This window comes from Camelus ferus, chromosome 8 (assembly GCF_009834535.1).
Source record: "Camelus ferus isolate YT-003-E chromosome 8, BCGSAC_Cfer_1.0, whole genome shotgun sequence".
NCBI lineage: Eukaryota > Metazoa > Chordata > Mammalia > Artiodactyla > Camelidae > Camelus > Camelus ferus.
Genome location: NC_045703.1, coordinates 23702149 through 23724802, shown reverse-complemented (window position 1 = coordinate 23724802; position 22654 = coordinate 23702149). Strand labels below are relative to the sequence as shown.

The 22654-nt window shown below is 33.9% G+C and overlaps 1 protein-coding gene across 5 annotated transcripts in view; it reads right to left on the bottom strand.

Annotated features, from left to right (window-relative positions):
• The window catches only part of ORC3 (origin recognition complex subunit 3), a 60696-nt gene that overhangs the window by 32002 nt on the left and 6040 nt on the right, over nt 1-22654 (bottom strand). For all 5 annotated transcript variants that reach the window (XM_032484569.1, XM_032484570.1, XM_032484571.1 and 2 more), the window contains exons 3-11: nt 21900-21997; nt 20092-20236; nt 17711-17815; nt 16574-16725; nt 15168-15298; nt 13206-13365; nt 11836-11949; nt 7944-8077; nt 7171-7234 (exon numbers count right to left, since the gene is read on the bottom strand). In XM_032484569.1, the coding sequence (XP_032340460.1) occupies nt 7171-7234; nt 7944-8077; nt 11836-11949; nt 13206-13365; nt 15168-15298; nt 16574-16725; nt 17711-17815; nt 20092-20236; nt 21900-21997 (1103 nt within the window). The remainder of the gene's footprint in view (nt 1-7170; nt 7235-7943; nt 8078-11835; nt 11950-13205; nt 13366-15167; nt 15299-16573; nt 16726-17710; nt 17816-20091; nt 20237-21899; nt 21998-22654) is intronic.

Genomic DNA, 22654 nt, shown 5'->3' with positions numbered 1-22654 from the left:
ACCAGTCAGAACGGCCATCATTCAAAAATCCACAAATGACAAATGCTAGAGAGGCTGTGGAGAATAGGGAACCCTCCTGCACTGCTGGTGGGAATGCAGTTTGGTGCAGCCACTGTGGAAAACAGTATGGAGATTCCTCAAAAGACTAGGAATAGACTTACCGAATGACCCAGGAATCCCGCTCCTGGGCATATATCCAGAAGGAACCCTACTTCAAAATGACACCTGCACCCCAATGTTCACAGCAGCACTATTTACAATAGCCAAGACATGGAAACAGCCTAAATGTCCATAGACAGATGACTGGATAAAGAAGAAGTGGTATATTTATACAATGGAATACTACTCAGCCATAAAAACCGACAACATAACGCCATTTGCAGCAACACGGATGCTCCTGGAGAATGTCACTCTAAGTGAAGTAAGCCAGAAAGAGAAAGAAAAATTCCATATGAGATCGCTCATAAGTGGAATCTAAAAAAAACAAACAAACAAACAAAAAAACCAAAGCATAAATACAAAACAGAAACAGACTCATAGACATAGAATACAAACCTGTGGTTGCCAAGGGGGCAGAAAGTGGGAAGAGATAGACAGGATTTCAAAATTGTAGAATAGATGAACAAGATTATACTGTATAGCACAGGGAAATATACACAAGATATTATGGTAGCTCACAGAGAAAAAAATGTGACAATGAATATATGTATGTTCATGTATAACTGAAAAATTGTGCTTTACACTGGAATTTGATACAACATTGTAAAATGATTATAAATCAATAAAAAATGTTAAAAAAAAAAAAAAACTATGATGAGGTATCATCTCACACCAGTCAGAATGGGCATCATTCAAAAGTCCACAAACAATAATGCTAGAGAGGCTATGGAGAAAAGGGAACCCTCCTACACTGTTGGTGGGAAAGTAGTCTGGTGCAGCCATCATGGAAAACAATATGGAGATTCCTCAGAAGACTGAAAATAGACTTACCATATGATCCAGCAATCCCACTCCTGGGCATATATCCAGAGGGACCTCTAATTCAAAAAGATACATGCATCCCAATGTTCACGGCAGCATTATATACAATAGCCAAGATGGGGAAACAACTTAAATGTCCATTGACAGATGACTGGATAAAGACGATGTGGTGTATTTATACAAGGGAATACTACTCAGCCATAAAAAGAATAAAATGATGCCATTTGTAGCAACATGGATAGACCTAGAGATCATCATTTTAAGTGAAGAAAGCCAGAAAGAGAAAGGAAAATACCATGTGGTATCACTCATATGTGGAATCAAAAAAACAAAACAAAACAAACCAAAAAACAGGACACTAATGAACTCACCTACAAAACACAAACAGACTCGCAGACATAGTAAACAATCTTATGGTTACCAGGGGAAAAGGGCTGAGAAGGGATAAATTTGGGAGTTTGAGATTAGCAAATGTTAGTCACTATATGTAAAAATAGATTTAAAAAATATTTCTTCTGTATAGCACAGGGAACTATATTCAGTATCTTGTAATAATCTTTAATGAAAAAGAATATGAAAACAAATATATGTATGTATATGCATGACTGAGACATTGTGCTGTACTGCCAGAAATTGACATATTGTAGCTGACTGTACTTCAGTTAAAAAAAAATCTAGTTGGGCACATAGGCACAGAGATATGAAACATTAAGAAGCCAGAGTAATAAAACTTCAGCTGTCACCTGCAAGGGATTGAATCTAGGTTTTCTACATACCACGAAGTTTAACCCTTTAAGGGTTGAGAATGTGCCACATAGCTTTAAGTAAGATTTGAATAAAAAAATACAAATTAATTTTCTTAAATGAAGTATGAGGAGTCAGTCATTCATGAAATATACTGAGCACAATGTAACGTTCTGACAAGACAGGATCAAAATGAACAGCAAATCATTACTGGTAATATACGATGTAGTTAGTGTAGAGAGCATAGGACTAAAATGGACCTAATCTTAGCTATAGTGTTAGGACTTGCTTTTTTAAAAAAGCCTTTTGAAAATAAAGTGTGTGTGTGTCTGTGTAAATGACACTGGTATATATATAAAACTCACAATGACACAACTATATATGTTTGGTGGGGAAAAGGCGGTTGTTTCCTTTTCTGTCTTTAACAGGAGCAGCAGCAAGCAGTGCTGTAGGACACCTGGCTACCCGACTACAAAGGCTGAAGTTGCCTCATATCAAGTGGTTTTCTAAGCCTCTTAAAAATTATTTTTACTATTAACGTGCCACAGTATTTGAAAACCCCATTTCTGATTTCTCAAACATTAATAAAAGGCCTCATCAGCTTATACCAATTCTTCAATCAAATGTAGAAAATTGTGGGCTTTGGCATCAGGCTTGGCTGTTAATGCCAGATCTTCCATTTGCTAATTGTGACACTTCAGGTAGGTAAGTTACCTACTCATTTTGTGACTTTTCTCATCTATACAAAGGGATTAAAAGCGTTTGTCTTATGTAGTGGCTGTGACTCACAATGAGAAAATGCATAAAAACTATCTACTAATTGAGAAAAGCAGTTAATATTCCCCAATCTCCCCCCCCAAAGACATCTGCTCATGAAAAGAAGAGAATTTTTGACTATTAAAAAAAACTTCACAGAGTTTCAAGAACTAGTGTTTTTTATTATCAGATAATAATGACAATTATGCAAAAATTCAAAGCTCTCCTTAATATCTGACTTGAAATAAAATTTCAGGCACAACAGTAAAAATCATTATCTCTATAATTATGGTGAATTTGAAAGTTCTGTTTAAGGCACTTCTGACACCTCAACTTCTCATGAAATACAGTTTCATAAATTAAAAACTTAAGTTAAAAAATAGAAAGCTTGATTACTAAAGCAACATTATGGGGCAAAAACATGTAAAATCCATCCAGTCACTGCTGCTATTTCATTTACAACCTACACTTGTTTACCATAATTTACCTAATTTGATTTCAATTAAACCTATGTGTTAAAGTAAAATTTTAATAAGGAATCTAAATGATTTAACCAGTCAGAAAAAAATTATTGCCAATCTGTTCAATGAAAAAGTAAATACAATCATAGCATTCTAAAGCCAAAAGAAACTGAAGATTATTTGGTTAAACTTCTATTACAGGCTTTGAAAGCTAGTGAATCATCAAAAGTTTGAATCAGTGGTAGCCTGTGCAAGCTGATTCTGCTTACATTTAGAAGAACCTGATTGTTAACTGTCAGAGCACACTTTTTGGCCATCGTATACAGCTGCACTGTACAGTTGTTCAAGGGACAGACTACTCAAAAATGAGAAAATGCACAGTATCTTTGGTCTTTGGTCAGCTTCTAACTGTCCCACCTTAGTTTGAACTTACTAGTCAAACTTCTACAAATGTACATGGTTTAATCAGCTGAATTTTTAAATTTAAAAGTACACTCTCAAAAACCCATTTCTTAAGTTTATGAAATCAAAACCGGCATGCAGTTGTAAAGCAGTAACTGTGAGATTGAGGCGCCAAAATTTTAAGGGAATCGAAGAGCTTTTTTTTTTTTTTTTAACATTTTGAGTCCAGTCAGAGGATAATTGAGATGAATCATTTGTTTAGGTTGGGATTTAGTAGTTTAGTTCCACACTTAAGAAAATGAGGGAAGGGAAACAATAAACAATGTTTCCTTCTAAGTCAGCCTAATTCAGTGGTTCTCAAAGAATGGGCTACAGACCAGCAGATTAGTATTACCTGGGACCTTGCTAGAAATGCAAATTCGTGGGTCCCAGCTCAGAGCTACAAAACCACAAACTCCGGGAATGGAGCCCAGAAGTCTGTGTTCTAACAAGTCCTCCAAGTGATTCTGATGTACGCTAAAGTCTGAGAACCACTTGTTTAGTTCATCAGAGGAGAGAGCAAAGTGGATTTTTAGAGTAAAAACAATCTAGATATGAAGAGTATAAATTCCTCTAGACTATATTTTGAGGTCTATTTCTCAGAAATCTGAGTGCAGAAAACGGGTACAAAATGGTAAACTCTAACAGCAGGCAAGTCTATGTAACTATATAATTGATATGAGTATTCAACAGTATTGTATATATAATGTCATATATAGTATGTATGTTCAAGAATATATAAAAGTGTGTATTTATATTAATTTTTTATCATAGTGAAAAATTAGTAGCAATTTATGATTTACATTTTTTAAAGTTTCATTTTTCTATTTGTTTTTAACTCACTCTCACTTGTTGAACAGATTATCACTAACCCTATGAGAAAATTATACAAGTAGTTATTATGCAGTTTAGAGATGAGGAAACTGACGCTTAAATAAGTGATTTTCTTACATGGGTAATGAGTGGCTGGAGTTCAAATGCAAGATTTCTGAGGTGATGATCAGGATCTTCCCCCGTATCATGCAGTACCATATTATTCATTTTCATGTGGAGTTTTTTTCCAACTTTTTTATTGCAATAAAATACATATAAAACCATCATGTATTTTAAAACAAAATTATAACAAGAGAAGCATTATAATAATAAAATAGTCAAAGATACTTTCACTCTAAACTAGAAAGTTTAACAGACACATTAATTTTTTCTAAGACATCTTCTGTCCTTTGAATTTAGCAAGTAGCCTGCAGATAATTTTTTTAGGTTAAGGGTACAAATCTTTGTTCCTTCATATTGCTCACTATGTCTCAAGAAAATATGCCTCTAAGTGATTAAATATGCAGTCCTAAAATGAATATAGCAAAGATCATAGCAAACAGGGCTGATAAGTGCAAAAACAACAAGAACAAGAAAATGAAAGCTTAGAAACAAGAAGTTACTGAAGAGCAAAGATAAATGTCATGCTATTTCTGTAACAGACCAGCCTAGACATTTTCTCCCTTTGTCATCTCAATAGTTAAAGGTACTCTTTAAAAATCTATTCCTGGCTTCTGAAAACACACTCTTGACAGAAAGTTCTAGCAGGAAATGCACTTGGCAAGTAGCTGACTCAGCGGAGAGCTAATCTATCTAATCTTAAGACTCAATAAACAGGCACACATCCTTTTCCCCTGGTTCTTAAATTTCCTCTCTACTGAAATGACCTACATTAAGGGTTGAAGACTTCCTATACCACCCTGAAAAGGTTACAGAAATTATTAAATGATTATTAAGTGATTTTATGTTATGACGCAATGTAGATTCTGCATCAGAAATAACGTTTAATAAAAGGTATTGTCCACTGTAATTATGTATGTCAATTATACCTCAATTAACAAAAAGAAGCCATTCTCAGTATTTTTTGAGTTTATAAAAAAAGGAGGTAAATTAGTATTTAGAGCTATACAGAAAACATGCCCTCTAGGGACTAACATTCTTTTATTCAAAATTTGAAAATAGTATGTATTTAAAAGTTTAAAAGTTCTTGCACAGCAAAGGAAACCATGAACAGGAAAAAAAAGAAAAAAGCTACTGAATGAGAGAAAACATTTGCTAATATGACAAATATGGGGTTAATATCCAAAATATAGAAACAGCTCATACAATAAACATTTAAAAAAAAAATGATTCAACTAAAAAATAGGCAGAAGGCCTGAATAGAACTTTTTTCAAAGAACACATACAGATGGCCAATAGGCATGAAAAGATGGTCAACACAGTTAATGGTAAGAGAAATGCAAATTAAAACTACAATGAGGTATCACCTCACATCTGTCAGAATGGCTATCATCAAAAAGAACACAAATAACAAATGTTGACAAAGATGTGGAGAAGGGAACTCTTGAACACTGTTGGTGGGAATATAAACTGATGCAGCCACTGTGGAAACTAGTAGGAAGGTTTCTGAAAAAACTAAAAACAGAACTACCATATGACTACCAATTCTACTGCTGGGTATATATCCAACAAAAAAACCCCCCACCAATTCAAAAAGATACATGCACCCCAATATTCATAGCAGCATTATTTACAATTGCCAAAATATGGAAGCAACCTGTCCATCAACAGATGAATGGATCAAGAAGATATGGTCTATGTATACAATGGAATACTACTTAGCCATAAAAAGAATGAATTCCTGCCATTTGCAACAACTTGGAGGATATGATGCTAACTGAAGTAAGTCAAACAGAGAAAGACAAATACTATACTAGCGGTTTTACTGGGGGTGCGGGGCAAGATAGCGGTAGGGGATTAAGAGGTACAAACTACTATGTATAAATAAATAAGCTACAATGATATCTTGCAGAACATAGGGGATATAGCCAGTATTTTATAGTAACTATAAAAGGAATAAAACCTTTAAAAATTGTGAATCACTATTGTACATCTGAATATTATACATCAACTATACCTCAATTAAAAAAAAGAAGGTAGTCTATAAAAGTACAATGCCACTCTTTAGTACTGATAAATGATTTCCAAGATTAAGTGCAAAACATAACAAGATACAGAACAGTGTATATATTTATCTTCTGTAAGACAGGGGAGTAAGCCCCAAAATATATAAAATTACTTGCCTAAGTAGAGAACATCTCTAGGAAGATACATAAGAAACTACTATCACTGGCTGTATCCAGGGAGGGGAAGTGGGTAGGTGGAAGGCACAAGTGGGAGGGAGTCTCTTCACTGTGTATTACCTTTGCCTTTGAATTGTGTACCACATCCAAGCATTAATTATTCAAGAAAGAAAAAAACTTCCTCTTCTGATACTCCCTGTGTTTTATGGCTAACTCATAATTTTCTAAGTTCATTACTTCTTTCCTGGCATTGTATTAACAATATGTAATTATATTTTATTCAAATCAAATCAATACCCACTTAGCAGTGGGTCCCTAAGCTAAATGTCTTCTATGCGCTTTTATTTATGACAGCCTTTATAAGAACGTTAAAATGCCTAGAGATTCCAGAACTGCTATGTGGAAAGTGTTTTCAAAACAGACCACAGGAGAAACCTCATGTTCTAATTAATTTTCCTTCTTGATAAAAACCTTTTAGAACTGAGGTTTTGTATCATCTTTAATAGTCACATTCCTATATGATTATCAAGACCTAGTACTTCACTGTGCAAAGCATATTAGAATGTACAGATTTTTTAAATAAAATTACCTCAATAAGTTTTATGTGCATATTCTTTTTCTTGAAGAAAAAAAAGAGAATATAACTGAAATAAATAAATCCATATTCCTACCTTCAAAACTCTCTCATTGGTCAACAGTGCAACTTGCTTTTCTGAAGCTTGCTTTTCCACATACCTAAAATTTTACCATCCCATACACAAAAAGAGAAAATTAGAATCCTAAATATCTGAATAGTATATGGGGAAAAAAAGAACTTCCTAGATTGGTAGCCATATTCTTTTATTTCTTCCAAAAATAAATTCAAAGGGGGGAGGGTACAGCTCAAGTGGTAGAGCGCATGCTTAGCAGGCATGAGGTCCTGGGTTCAATCTCCAATACCTCCTCTAAAAATAAATAAACCTAATTACCTCCCCCCTCCCACTCACCAAAAATAAAATAATTAAATACAATAATAAATAAATAAAATAAAATAAAATAAAATAAAATAAAATAAAATAAAATAAAATAAGATAAAAAAATTCAAGATGACAGTCATGGTTTAACAGTAATTTTTTGACTCCTTAAATCTGCTGCATTTCACAGTGCAGGGATCTAATAATAAACAAAGGCCATAAACTCCAGAAATAGGAAATGTTATTTATAAAATGTAATTCTGGAGAACTTGCAAGTTATGCCCCCTTGTAAAAATATTTCTCTTAATGCCAAATACTCAAATCCAACAAAGAAATGTCTCAATTAAAAACAGAAGTGTTTTGTTTTGTTCTAAACAAAATTTTAAAAGTTATTTTTCCTTTACTCACATAAAAAATAACTGGATCTGAGATCCCTTATTTTGCCCCTAACTCTTTCATAAGATACATTAAATATGTACTTCTCTTCTTACCTCCTAAACGATGGAAGACGTCGGATATTTTCACATTGATTATCTGACAAAAAATTTATTCTTCTCTTGGCTTCTGGAAGATTACAGCACAGAACACTGAGGGGCTGGGAACAGAAATGCTCCAACAGAGAAAGCTGAAAGAAATGTGAAGATTAAATACAGCTGCTGTATTTTGGTAGCAGATCTTTTGCCCTATGGCTGCTCAATTTTCAAGGGTTTTTTTAAACAGCAAAAATATTTATCGCTAATATATTTAATAACGCCACAATAACACTACAAACAATAAATAGCTATATACCTTTAATATTCTAAGTCTCCAATATTGTGGACAAGGTCAGAAAACTGTAATCTCTGAAGGATAAACTAAAAGAAACAAATATACATGGACAGATTACCTACAGAAGCAACTCACAATAACAGTAAACGTTATTGTGAATTATATCTTATAAATTATGGTAGTATCTGAAAAATCATCCCCCCTTGTACATTCTAGTTACTAGAATACATACATTCTAGTGGTGGGGATGGGATTAAGGTGTGACCTAAAAGTCTGACAGATGCTCAAATACTCAAAAGAAAATACCAATCTAAAATCAGTGTAAAAACCAGTCTGCTATATAAATAAGAATGCTACAACAGCAGCAGTTTTGCCTACTGATAAAAAAAACAATAATGAAAAATGAAGGATGGCCAAAAAAAAATCTCTTTTAAAATTCAGTATTATTTCATGGAGGAAAAGATGGTATAGTATCTGGTAAATATATGTACTCTAATAACTAGAATGTACAAGGGAGGATGATTTTTCAGAGTCTACCTTAATTCATAAGATGTATTTTACAAGACTATCCACATGTTAAAAACTCTGACTCTAAGCAAGCCTCTCGTGCCCAGTTTGGTTTTTCCAGATACCTTGTACCAAAGAGACAGTTTCCTAGATAGTGGACAAAACACATTTTGGTCACTGGAAAATAGCATTCAGCATCACAAATGAATAAATTAACATGCTAGTTTATCTATCAGTCTTAAGGTATTTGAGCTTGATCCTTTCCAGGTAAACTGATCACGAATTTCTGAGCCTGAAGAGCTGAGGACCAGAAACCCAAGGCTAGAAATCCTCTAAAATAGTCCATTCTGGAGGAAGCGTAATACTCTAAGGCAAAGGGTCAGCCTAACATAAAAACAAGTACAAAACAGAAAGTAACTGTTCATGCCAAGTGCTAAATTATTTTTGCACATATTGACATAATCTTGTTTCTACTTCCAATTATATTAATGTGATAATACTTATTCCAATGTTAACGTCACTTTTTAAACATAAGAAAAGTAAAAACCAAACATAAGAGATTTGCCTGGAGAAGGAATGGGACTAAGTCACACAAGTTATAGTTAGAGTTAGACAGAGGACAAGAACCCAGTGACATTGAACTATTTTATCCAAGTGTAATCTCAATATCTGGGTCAATTAACAAGTTGGTCAACATATCCCACCTAATGAGGAAAGGACTTAAACATACACTGAATGATTACATGCCCTTATCGTACCTTCCACAGAAATCAAGACTTACACACATTTCCCACTGATGATCAGGAAAACTGGACAAATAGGGTCTAAAGACTGCCACCTATTAGCTGTGTGACCCTGGCCAAGCCACTTAACATAAGCCTCTATTTCTTCAAGTGCAAAACTGAGGGTAATAATACTGATTAATGAAACAATGTTATTAATACTTAGTAAAGCTCCTATCATACATAAATTATTAGAACCTATAAAATCATCAAATCACATCCCCTTATTTTACAGATGAGAAAATTGAGACCCAGAGAGATTAAGTAATCTGGTTATTATGCTTTTCTTCATTCACTTTCTCAATGGTATTTGAGCCTACAGTTTGTATTTCCTAAAACTCCTTCTTCCCTTGACTTCAGTGAGACTCCACTTTCCATTGGTTTTCCTTCTTATTTTTAGTCTCCTTTTCTGTTGCTCACTCTTAAATGTCAGCTTGCCCCAGGGTTCCTCTCTGAGTCCTGTCCTCACTTCTCTGGGAGATACTTCATCCTCATCGCATGACTTCAACCACCACCTTCTAATGATAAATTCTAAGTATTTCTAGCCCAGATCTTTCTCCTGGATGCCAAATCTTCATATTCAACACACCCTAAATTAACCATATACAAAAAGAAACTTATCCTTTTCTAACAAACTGGCTCTTTGCTTTATATTAACATGTACACTTAATAAATAGTCACCAACCTCCATCTGCCAAGCTAGAACCTGTGTGTGTGTCTGTAAGATGCTCCTCATTTATACACCCTATCATCCACTTTGTCACTAGGTTCTGTCAATTCTACCTCATCCTGAAATTATTTTTCTCCTCCCTAGTCCCACTATCACTACCTTAGTTTAGCCCTTGTCATACCTTGCCTAGATTACTGCAGTAGCCCTCGAACAGAGCTGTCTCCCTCTCCTGTTCCAATATTGACCCAGCTAGCTCCGATTCCTTAAGATATACTCCCGTTCTCCACTGGAATCCCCAGGCATGTTTCTTTAATAGCACTGACTACTCAGAACCATAATTTTCTGCCTCCTTCACTAAATAATAAACAATGTGATGACAGAGATTTCTTTGTCCTCTGTATCTCCAGGGCTCAGCAGAGTGCTTGGATTACAGTAGGCTCTTAATAAACACTTATGAGTAAATAAACAAATAAATGAAAGGAAATGAATGAGAGAAGTAAATTAGAAATTTATTATGGCTCAGTTTCACTTAATTTCACACATTGCTAAGGTAAATAATATTTTCTTGCTTTAAAATGCTTTTTAAAAAGTCTAAGCTGAAAAAAAAGACACCTGTTAGCCATAAGAGACCAAAACTATAGTGCCTTATGTGGAGGAAAAATGCATAGGAGAAATTATTTATAATCTTTAAGGCACTACACAAACATGAGGTGTCATCATACTGCACTTCTGCGTTGAACGTTACTAACATATAGGTTTTAATGAACTTGACAACTGGCATGTGTTCACAATGACTGCACTTTGCTAAGGTATTTTAGGTAGTTGCCAAGAGAAGGAAATATTAACTTTTAAATAACTGAAGAATGGGATCCTTTTTTAGATTAGAACAGGTGTTATAAAGCTAAGTTCATAAATTTTCTTCTGGCAATTCATGAAACCTTAGTTAAAATGCATTCCCAATATATAGGAATAAATATAAATGAACACACACACACACGTACATGCAGGGAACAGCTAACTACGCCCAAAGCCTATTTTTGTATGGCCCAGGAATTAAGAATTTTTTTTTTTATTGTTTTAATTTTTTTTTGAGGGGGTAAGTAATTAGGTTTAATCATTTATTTTTAGAGGAAGTCCTGGGGATTGAACCCATGACCTCATGCATGCTAAACATGAGCTCTGCCACTTGGGCTACACATTCTCCTCTATTTTAAATATCTTTAAAGGGTTATTTTTAAAAACTAAGGAGATACTCAACAGAGACCACATGCAGCATGCAAAGCCAAAAATATTATCTGGTCCTTTATAGAAAAAGTTTGCTGATCCCTTATACATAGCATTTCCTAGGCAGAAAGCCCATTAGCTTTCATTAAATTCTCAAAAAACAAGGTCCCCTTCTCCTCATCCTTAAATGGTTAAGAATCACAAGGATGGAGACAGATCTTTTTCCATTTTTCATATCCTAATTAATGTATTCTCTACATTTGGCTGCAAGGTAACAAAGGAATTGTAGAACCTAGAACAATGTAATTTGAATTTACTTATTCTAGATTTTGCCATTTAAAGTGCCTAATTATCATGCTAAACAGTTTGAAATAACATGCAAATTATTTAGAATCAGCTTGTGAATTTTCAAATCCATTAGTGCCTTCCTACCTGAAGTCCTTTTATAAAGTTCTGAATTGAGAAGTCATGATACAAAAAGATGTTGGTCAAAATCTGCAACACTTTTTCACTTAGTTTAAATGGAAACTGAGTTGTAAGAAGTAGCTGAAAGAGAGAAAAGGGAAGTAGGACATACTCTTTGTTAGTATTACTCTTCATAAAAATCCAGTATAAATAATAAGGCAAAGAACGATACTATGACACAGTACCTGTGAAAGTTGTAATAGTGCTAGCTTTTTTTAGGTCAAATATCAACCAAAATTTTAAATTAACTTATACAACAGTAACAATAACAAAAGAAGCCATTCATACTATATCTTCAGAATCAGGGATGTCCATCATTTCTGTCTACTAAAAAATACTGTCTATAAAATCCCTTTTCTCCCACGATAAGCCACTGAAGAAGCTGCAGGCTTTGGCAATTCTTGTTAATAGAAAGATTTCTTTTTCATCCATATTGATTCACATTAATGAAGAGTAACACATTATGTACTGTTGAATGAGAAACCCAAAATTAATAGATGTCTATTTCAAAAATATTAAATAGCTGAATTTGTATTATTCAGCTAATTTTCAATGGCCTATTATGAAGATCTTACATCTGAAAATGTGAAATCATACTAGGGTTTTCAAACAGAAGCAGGGTTATAGAAGGCCAATTGAATTTGATCACAATCAAGCAACCAAGCAACTTTAAGTACTGTAGCTGGGAAAATTCTCCTCCAGGTGTCAGTAAACCAGTGGAAACCACCTTCGAGGGAAAACAAAGCAGTAATGGTTAGTAAATAACTGGAAGGTCGTCGTTAGTTTACTTTATGCAGCAGCACAAAGCACATCTTCAAGGAGCTGAGTTTAGCAACAATTCATGGAAGACCAATCCCTTCCATGAAAGAATAGTATTTCCATTTAGGTAGAAACAGTGCTAAGGTCTGGGAAAATGTTAGTATTTATTTTTTGGCACAAGCAGCATGATAGGAAAGAGTCCATTAAAAACTTCAAATCATTTTATATAAAATGTAAAGTCAAAACATTGTTACTGTTACTAGGAAGTCATTAAGTTCTGTATAAATTTATTTTAAAAACCTACAATTTTCCACTGAGTAATGACTGACTGACAGATACATAGATAGGGAGATATAGATAGATTATAATCATTCTTTTCATAAGGTTTATATTGTTACTAAAGAGACAATACTATACATTATAAAATCATTAAATGAAAGTATTAAAATATGTGAAGGAATATACACAATATCATACTCTGAGAGACATAGAAATTTATCACTAATATTTATATTTATAATCTATTCTTGGCAGCTTTATTTCAATCCTATTTCACTGGTAAAATTTTTTCTTTTTACCTTATCAAGTACTGTATTCAGATGCTCCTTGCAAGACAAAGACTGGAATAGTTCTATACACAATAGAGATGATACTGCATGAGGAAGCAACCGATGGATGATAATAGAAGATGTCGCAATTCCAAAAATGAGTATAAGTGGAAATTCATGTCGATGCTGACTGGTTTTCAAAGGAAGATGTAAAAGTGGAATATCTTTAGCAAATACATTTTAATACATCATATTTTAAAATAAGAAAATCTTTATTTTAATGCCTACTTTATAAGGCACTGCTAAGGAATACGATTCTAAATAATAAAAATATTTTAGGTCATTCATTTTCCTCTGTTAAAGCAACACAGAAATAGTTATTTCCCAGACATTCTAGTCCAGAAATCAATCTATTAATAGATCCTCTCATTTTATAAGAACACAGCGGTCCAGAGAGATCAAGTGCTTCCCTTTAAGGTTATATATCTCCAGTGTAGATGTATTAGATCCCATTCAACTTCTTACCCCAAATTTGAGCCCCACTGATAGCCTTCCTCATGGTCAGACAACCAGCCTATGCTATCAGAGTTCAGCGACATGAAGCTCACTAATTTTCAAGGTAACTTATTTAATATAAGGATACTTCTAACAGATATGTTGTCAACCAGCCATGGTAGCTAAGAACTAGAAAACTTTTCAAACAAATGTGTAAGACATATTTTTTAATGGACATCATCAAAGAATGTTACATTCTTTCTCCACCTTCTTAACTCAAACTTACTGAACATCATTTATCCTTAGCATTACCAATATGAACATAAATGACTCCCACAGAGTAAAACAGTCACATCTCTGAAAGCTGCTGTAGGTCACAGCCCTCTGTATGGTCGCTGACGATTTTGCTTGCTCCCTCCTGTTAATTTTTTTTTCCATTTTTCAGTTTTATTAGGTAGAATTATTACAGTTTGACTGCACATATACAATATATTGCATGTAAATACATATATACAATATACTACACATTTTTTTTAGTTTACATTTATGTACTGATCATTATTTCTAAGACGCTCCCTCCCATTAGCTGCTGCTTTTCAGTATTCGAGGGGTATGCGGTTCTACTTTCATAGTACTAAAGTACCTGGACTCTAGTACTGTTTAAGTTCTTCTTCCTTAATTTTGATGGTAAAAGTACTCACAAGACTGAGCTTTTCTGTCACTATTCTGTACTGTGCATTTTTTCAGCATGTTGATCAGTTCAGTGTTAGCATTAAGAAAAGTCTTAGGATCTAGAAATATTAGTTTCAAGTGGGAAAAAAATACTATCAAAATAGGAATTATATTAGTAGATTATCACAGTACAGCTTCAGGCAAATATAGCCATAACTATTGAGCAAGTTAACATACAGAAGAAGCCAAAACAAAATACATCTTAAAAACTGTACTAGGACATAACTGGGAAAAGCACATCACTGGGTTTTTAAATAGCATTAGTTACTCCAATTCCAAGTCTTGCCTTGAAGATCCAATAAGATCATAAAGGCAGTTTCTCATCAGAAATACCATATAAAATAATGCTATTTTAAAAACATTCTTGCTCAGTAGAGCTATTTGTAACTCAGAACTTCTAAGGGTTGATAGGTATCAGAAAACAAGATCTGACAAAAATATCTCAACTTGGCATAGTTTCTCCATCTAGTAGGCAAGTAAACGACAGACCATCTTGGTAAGAGAAACTACATTTTATATCAACTTACCATGCTAATTAAAAACTGGCTAACTTTTGCCTTTGATTCTCATTTTTGGAACAAAAAGCAAATGAAAATCTGATAGGAGGTGTTTAAACATTCAATTTTATAAGCAATTTGAAATCATCCTGGTTTCAATCCATTAGGATAAAATGAAGATTAAACCTGCCATTCATTTTCTCTTAAAAGTTGTATGTTTTCTTAATAAAAAGAATGTAGTGAAAAAGCCAGGAGATACACCATCTACCTGCTGATAATTATGAAGTCCTGGAGTACTTTTGTGGTGAAGCTTTCCATATCCTTTAAGATAAGCACAACAGGAGGAGACTGCCATTGGCTAGAAGTCCTCTTTTTTCTTGGCATTTTTGGGTCTGTCTTCTTTTAAGCCATTGTGGAAAAGAAGGAGTTAAAAGTGAGTTTTACCAACCAAACAATGCCATAATGCCACATGGTGATATATTTCCCTTTATATCTCACAGTAACACTGTTTCTTTTATTTCCTCACATAATAAACAGAAACTCATTTCAACAGTTATTAGAAGAATCTTTCTATGTCTGACATGGGAATAATAACCAAGAAAAACATTCAGTAAAATCTGTAACTCATATGAAATATTTATATTTTCTGCTATCTGAGAAAATAACAGGAAAAGCATGGGGAGAAGAGAATATTTTCTATAAAACTGATTTTGCTGTCGGTAAAATGTTAGATTTTGCTTTGCTTTAGGGTAGGAATCAGTATTTTTAATTAAAATCTGTAATGAATAACACTACTTGCTGCTCTATTACTGTGAAATTTCAAGTTGAAAAGCATCTTATATATCATCTGGTCCAATCCCAATCTTTTAAAGATTTCTGACCTAAATTGTATGCAACATTTGATTTCTGGAAAATCTAAAACTGTGGATCAAATTACGGTATTATGGTAAGCATTAGACCTAGTTTAATCCCTATATAAAGGAAAATAAACTTCACTTATGATGACTTCAGCAAATATGTTCATCAGAAAATGCTACCACAGTAACTTTTCCCATATATCTGGCTACACAGCATCATAAACTAAGGCTGTGGTTTTATGCTGCAGTTACCCATGAATCATCTAGGTTATTCATTTTCACCAGAGACTGTCATGGTAGAATGGAACTTCTATTTATATACCTGCTTGTTGAATATACTTTACTTACACAGCATTCGTTCCTCAAGAATTCTAAACATGGAACAAATTATATTTATATATATAGATGACTATTCCTCATATAACTAAGTTGACAATGGGTACTGAAAGCATGGTTTTAACTGCACAAAAGTAAATACTGAGGAACTTAACAGATGATATATTAAAGTTATAGCCATTGTCACAGAGACAGAACCTGCAGCAGAACAAATTCTTGATGCTGTCATTCGATGACATTCTCCCACAAAGAAAATGGCCTTGTAAGAACCTAAACACTTACCAGAAATTAGGCTGCATACTGATAAAAGAAAACTAAATTCTAGCAGCCATTGGAAAAATAAGTAGCTACTATTAAATTAACAGCTAGTGCTGCAAAAACATATCCTTATTAGAACAAAACAGTACTATGTTTACTATAATTCCAGGCCTCTTCAATCGTATGCCAATTTCCTAGGAAAAAATTGTCAGTTTACATTTACCTGTGTGACATTCATATACCAATTGGAAAGAGAATCCATTGAATAATGTGTCTTTTTCTGGGTGACCTGAACACTTTCTTTCTCTTTGGATTGCACATCCATATTGCAGTCCATCAACTGTGAGGTCAGCTTTTTCAAAAAATGTTTCATATCTGTAGAATATAAAAGGTAAGAAAGCATATTCCCTTAAAACAAATCTAAAACACTTCAAACTTCTTGATCAGTATTTACACTATTTGGGTAGAATGTGTTTTTCTACACTTAACATTAACATTTAACATATTAAGGTTCATTAGTATCTTCTCCATAATATTTAAATTTCATTAATTGAGACTCACACTAGGACAAAGTTTATGTTTATTAGCTATAATAAAAGTATTACTAGCCAAATGTGTAAGCATGAAAACTGTAAGTTATCTTAGGAATATGTATTTAAATTACACTGGACAGCAAAAGATTTTTAAGACCCCTAAAAAGAGATAAACAGTGTTATTTACATAAGATATTTTACTGACTACAACTCTTCTCCATAGGCACTTTTAAAGACACCCTAAGGGCTTTTACTTAATTCCAAACAGTTTATGAATACGAATATAAATATAAGCACTTTGAGCCCTTGTATCAGTCCAAATCTAAGCACATTTTACTCTGTTAAATGTCCACATCCTTTATGATTTAATGGCTTCAGACACCCAAGATTAGCTCTGGCAATGGACTGTTCTTCACCATGGTGGCCTGGTGAAGTAAGAAGATTTGAGGCTGTAAATATGAGCCTATGTATGTAGTCTGTTCTCTGTTGGATTAAGTAAGAGCTCCATAGTCCTCAGTTCTCAACTACCTGTCTTAAACCTCCCAACTTATTAAAATTTTACTGGGTTAAGGAACATATATTGTGAAATGCCTGGACAATTACTGGCAGTGAAGCTAATACAGTAAGGGTGGGGCTGGAATAAACAAAGCAAAAGGGGCAAAGAGTCCTGCAATAGTCAGGATTACCCTGGGAGGCACTATACCTTGTCCTGCCAAAATTGTAGGGCCATGCTGTTCCCACAAATAAAAAGGGATAAAGGAAGCTAGAAAGATGACAGAAGAGATTTGTAGCATCTCATCAAGATTATTACACCACTTACACTTTACCTGGACAATCTTTAGCTTGTAATGAGACTACATACGGAGTGACATTATTCTGAAGGACTTCTGTTAGACTTCTGAATGTTAAATCATGATCTGTTACATTCACACCTATGGAATAAGAAGTCAATACTACACCATCATTTTTATCACTAATAATTTAACAACAAGAAAAGCTATTTAACATGTCAAGTGAATTACTAAGTAAAAATATTTTTAAAACATGATTGATAATGGAAACCAAGAAAATATACTGCATAAATGAAGAGATCTCCACTAAAAATAGATACACAGAGGTACACACTATACTTGTCAGGAAAGGTATTTAGCACAGTTTTTCTTTAAAAAAAAATTACTGGGGAACTGTAGCTGACCTCCGAAAACATCTTAGAAGTAATTTCAAATTCATGAAGAGCTCTTTAAAATAATCATTCAAAATTAAGGGCCTTATTGTGACCCTGACTTAACAACTGAGGAGAATCCAATCATTCACACTATTAATAATCACAGCAGTAAATACAATAGGTAAAGCATATACTAAGCTGATTCCTGAAGGAGGAACCTAAAAACAAATTAAAACTTTAGGTCCTTCAAGTATTCACTGAATCCTTGGTTCTCATTTCCACAAATCACAGTTTTATTGCTCTGAATGCAGTTAGCAGAGTTGCATGGCAACTCCCTTCCTACTTTGGAAAAATGTCTATTAACTTATACTTCTCCTAATGTCACAACCTGTGATTTCTAGAAAAGGGTTTGGTGCTTAGGCAGGGCCAGCAGCAGACATCTTGAAACTGCTTGAGACTTGCCACTATGAAAACTTCAACTGCTTGGAAGGGAAAGAAAAGGTTCAGAATCATCCAGGCAACCAGTAAGCAACTTTTTTTTTTCTAGGAGACAAACAAAAATGTTGGCAGGCTATTTTCAAATGGACATATACCTTTTTGAAAATAGAAAATGTACAACTGTGCTTAAGCATTCTTTGAGTGCAGATTTTTCTTCATGCAATCAAAATGATATTCCTAGCATGCATTCTAGTCTACGACTGTGGTACTGCATCTCTGAACAAATCTGGAAGCTTACTAAAACACTGGCTTATCTAGTCTTTTTCACTGACTTTATTAGCTATTTATGTTCCTTAAAACAATGCATTTGTCTATTGGAAACAAGATAATCAACAATGTCTTTAACTGGAAAAATGTTCCCCTCAGACCTCTGACTTTGAGAAGTATGATTTTCATTAGCTTTTCTCCTTTTGGCAGTAGGCAGAGAAGGGATTTAAACAGAGCTCTCACAACAATCTGTTAAGCCGTCCCTTTCGACTGTGTTTCCCCTATTGTACCTCTAATTGCTGTAACCCGGCAGGAGAGAAACAAAGCACCCAACAGAACAAGTTGCTGGGTCTCAGCTTCTCAGCCATAAAAGGAAAGGGTCTGAAATTGAGTGGCAGGCTGTAACTGAAAAGCATTATAAAAATCATGGAGTCTTGTTACTCAGCATGGTCCTGGGATTGGCAATATGGGCATCAGCTGGAAGCCTGTTAGAAATGCAGTCTTTCAGGCCCCAGCCCAGATCTATTATCGAAAATTTGTGTTTACTAAGATCCCCTGGAGGTTATTTGTGGGTATGTTGAAGTTCGAGAAGTACTACCCTGAATATCAAGACTAAGATTTAGGTAGTGAACAGTGTCAGAGGCAGGATTAAACAAGAGAATTAATTTCTTATCTCAGAGCCCACCAGTATAAAAATCTTTAATAAATAACAAATTGGAAGTACAATGAAGAATATGTTTCGAATCGAAATAAATCCAACTTCCTTTCAAAAGAAATAAAGAAAATCTGCTAATATCCCAAAGAAATTTTTTCTATTATCCTGCAATCCATGTTTGGTTAAAATGGAATATTAATGATGGATACATAACTACCTAAAAAATTTACAATCTGCAGCCTGAAAACAATTTATATATTATTTATCCAAATCCCCTTCAAACAATTAATACAGTATTACAATACAATCCAAGATTGAAAAAATAAGCATAGGGAAATAAAATTATAGTCACAGAGTAATTCCATTGAAGATCCAGTAAAAGAGAATAAAAATCAAATCTATTAACCTACTGGTAGTTTACCACTCAAATCAAATCTAATATTAATATAACTAAGGAAGAAAAAGTAACACAAATATATTTCCCCTTCATTTTCCTGACAAAAATGTGGGAGAGTACTCACTAACCCTAGATCAATTTCTTTTAATTTACAGATGTATGATCAGTATAAGAAACTGCTATTGGTTTTGAAAGTATGAGAACTTTAATTGGTTTAATTCCACAGAACAGGTGATTACCATTATTCTCAATGACAAAACCATTATTTAAAAACACACACAGGTACCTAGAACAAGAGCAGCAGTTGGAATTTCTCTGAGCTTTATTTGACAGCCCCAGTCTCTTGAATTCTTCTGGAACCCAGAATGAGACTTTTGCAGAAATTCGATTAGACTGTCAAACAGGTTTTTATTTAATTCCTCTTGTAGTCGCTACAAAGAAAACACAAGAATTCTATGAATTATTGTTAGCAGTAATCTCATGCATCTTTCCAAGTTTGGGAGAGAAAACTGTCATGATTTCAATTCTAAAGATCATATGTGAAATGATTATAAAATAGATGAAATTTAAAAAATTTTTTCCCTTAAATCTCAAGTGATTAGTGCTTTGGATTGCCTTATTAAAGAATCTCACTCACTCAACAAACATTTACTAACCACCTTACAAATGAGTCTCTTCCCTAAAAAAGTGAAGAAACTGAGCTAAAACACAATTAAGTTAAAATACATTGCATAGAGTGCTACAATAATATAGGAACAAAGAGTAAGACCATCCAGCTTAAGCTGAGCAGGTGATATATCTGAGCCAAAGTATTAGAGCAGGTGATGGAGGAGGTGGTGGTACCTGAAAGAAACTTAGAAGCAATGAGGAGTGGAAAAGACAAGCAAGCAAGAAAGCACCAAACATTTAGGGAACTATAGATAACGCTAAACATAAAGAATATGAGAAGTGGCCAGGAATGAGACTGAACAAATATTCGAGGGACTAGGCCAAGAGTGTAAATACTTGATGTTAAAGGGTTTGGATTTTATCCTGTGGGGAGAACCATTACAGGGATTTGGAGAAGAGACATGATAAAATCAGGTTAAGAAGGGTTAATCTGGCAGCACTGTGAAGGCCAGATTAGGGCGGATCTGAGGGGCTGCGCGCTGGAAAAGCCCTGTAGCCTCGCACGGGGAGATTTGCCTGAAGGGATTTGGCCATCTGGTAGCACAGGAACAGACCTGAAGGGTTTGACATCAGAGGCAGGGACATCAGTTAAGAGGATATTATGATAATCTATGATGACAATTTAGGTTTCCTAAACCCAAATACCTTCAAGGGTCTCACAGAATACATGAAGCAGCAAAGCCATGAGGGTATAAAGCAAGAGAAAGTGGTGGGAAGCAGTAATACATTGGAAAGTGCATAACCCTCCCAAAGGCATTAAAAAACAAGAAATTACAATCCTGTGTTGGTCAAACAAAACAAGTCCACCCAAGATGTTGGCCCTATGGGGGGATGTGGGGAAGGAAATAGCTCCTTGGTAGAGTGTGTGCTTAGGATGCACGAGGATGCTGGTTCAATACCCAGGACCTCCATTAAAAAAATAAATAAGCCTAACTACCCACCCCGCCTAGAAAAAGTAAACAAAATAGTTGCTTAGTAAACATTAAAAAAAATGTTTAAAAAATAAGATGTTGGCCCTGCAGCTACAATCTGCTATAGTGGAGAAATTTTTCAGAGCTTGACTATAAAGAACACAGTAACTGGATATGAGGATGAGGAAGTAGTTTAGAAATAGCTTGATTTCTTACTTGTAGAACTGAATGACCGTTTTAGGAGTGACACCATTTAAAAGCTGTGGGGATATGTAAAGGGCCCCGTGCCTTAGCAGCAATCATTATAAACATATGTTCTAGGCCCTGAAGCCATGCTTAATACTTGGAACATAAGGGGTTTGGTTTTTTTTTTTTTTAGGATATACAGATACAGAGGTAACCAAGATTACCAATATTTCATCAACACTCTTATAAATTGGTGGAAAGGAAAATGGGAAGCAACAAAGAGGAGATTTATGATATTAAAGAAATGTCATTAAAAAAAGGTATTCACCTCAGTTTCAGATTTCATCTGCTGCCATATCAACTGGTAAGTTTCAAATCGAAGTTTACTGTCCTCAGACTCATCTTTCCCTTTATTAAAATAGTCCTCTAAAAACACAGAAAGAAATAAGTCAGTTTCTTTCATATATAATAAAAGTTAGAAAATCTCTCTAAAGTCACACAGTAAGTGATAGGGTTGAATTTTTTTATCAGTATCAAAAATATATACATATATTTGGGAATACTTAACATTCAACATCCTTTGTATTTAATTTTATTTGTATTTTTACTACATTAATGGTATTTATAATATTAAAAGTATCTTTTTAATTTTTAGATTGTATTTCTATCATTTACATTTGAATTTCTAACAGTATTTATTTAATGGTTTTGGTTTGAGGTATATACATTTAATATTAATGTATTTTCACTATTTGCTCTTATGCTAAGGCTCTGTATACTTTGCTTTGAACTCTCCTTTATTAAATGATTCTTCTTGTTGTTTGATCGAAATAGTTTAGCCCAGTCTTTTATTTAGTCTGTATTATCTATCCTTTTTGAATGTTTTCCTTCAAATCATTAGCCATTTATCAACATACTTATTGCAATGGTTTTCAAACTTCTTAAACCATGATCCATATTTAGGAATACACTTTACATCTTAATCCAATATAAACACACATAACAGAAACAAAAACAAAAGTCTTATAAAACAATACTTCTCATTATCATGTGATAGCAAATTCTTTTTTCTATTTTGTTTTT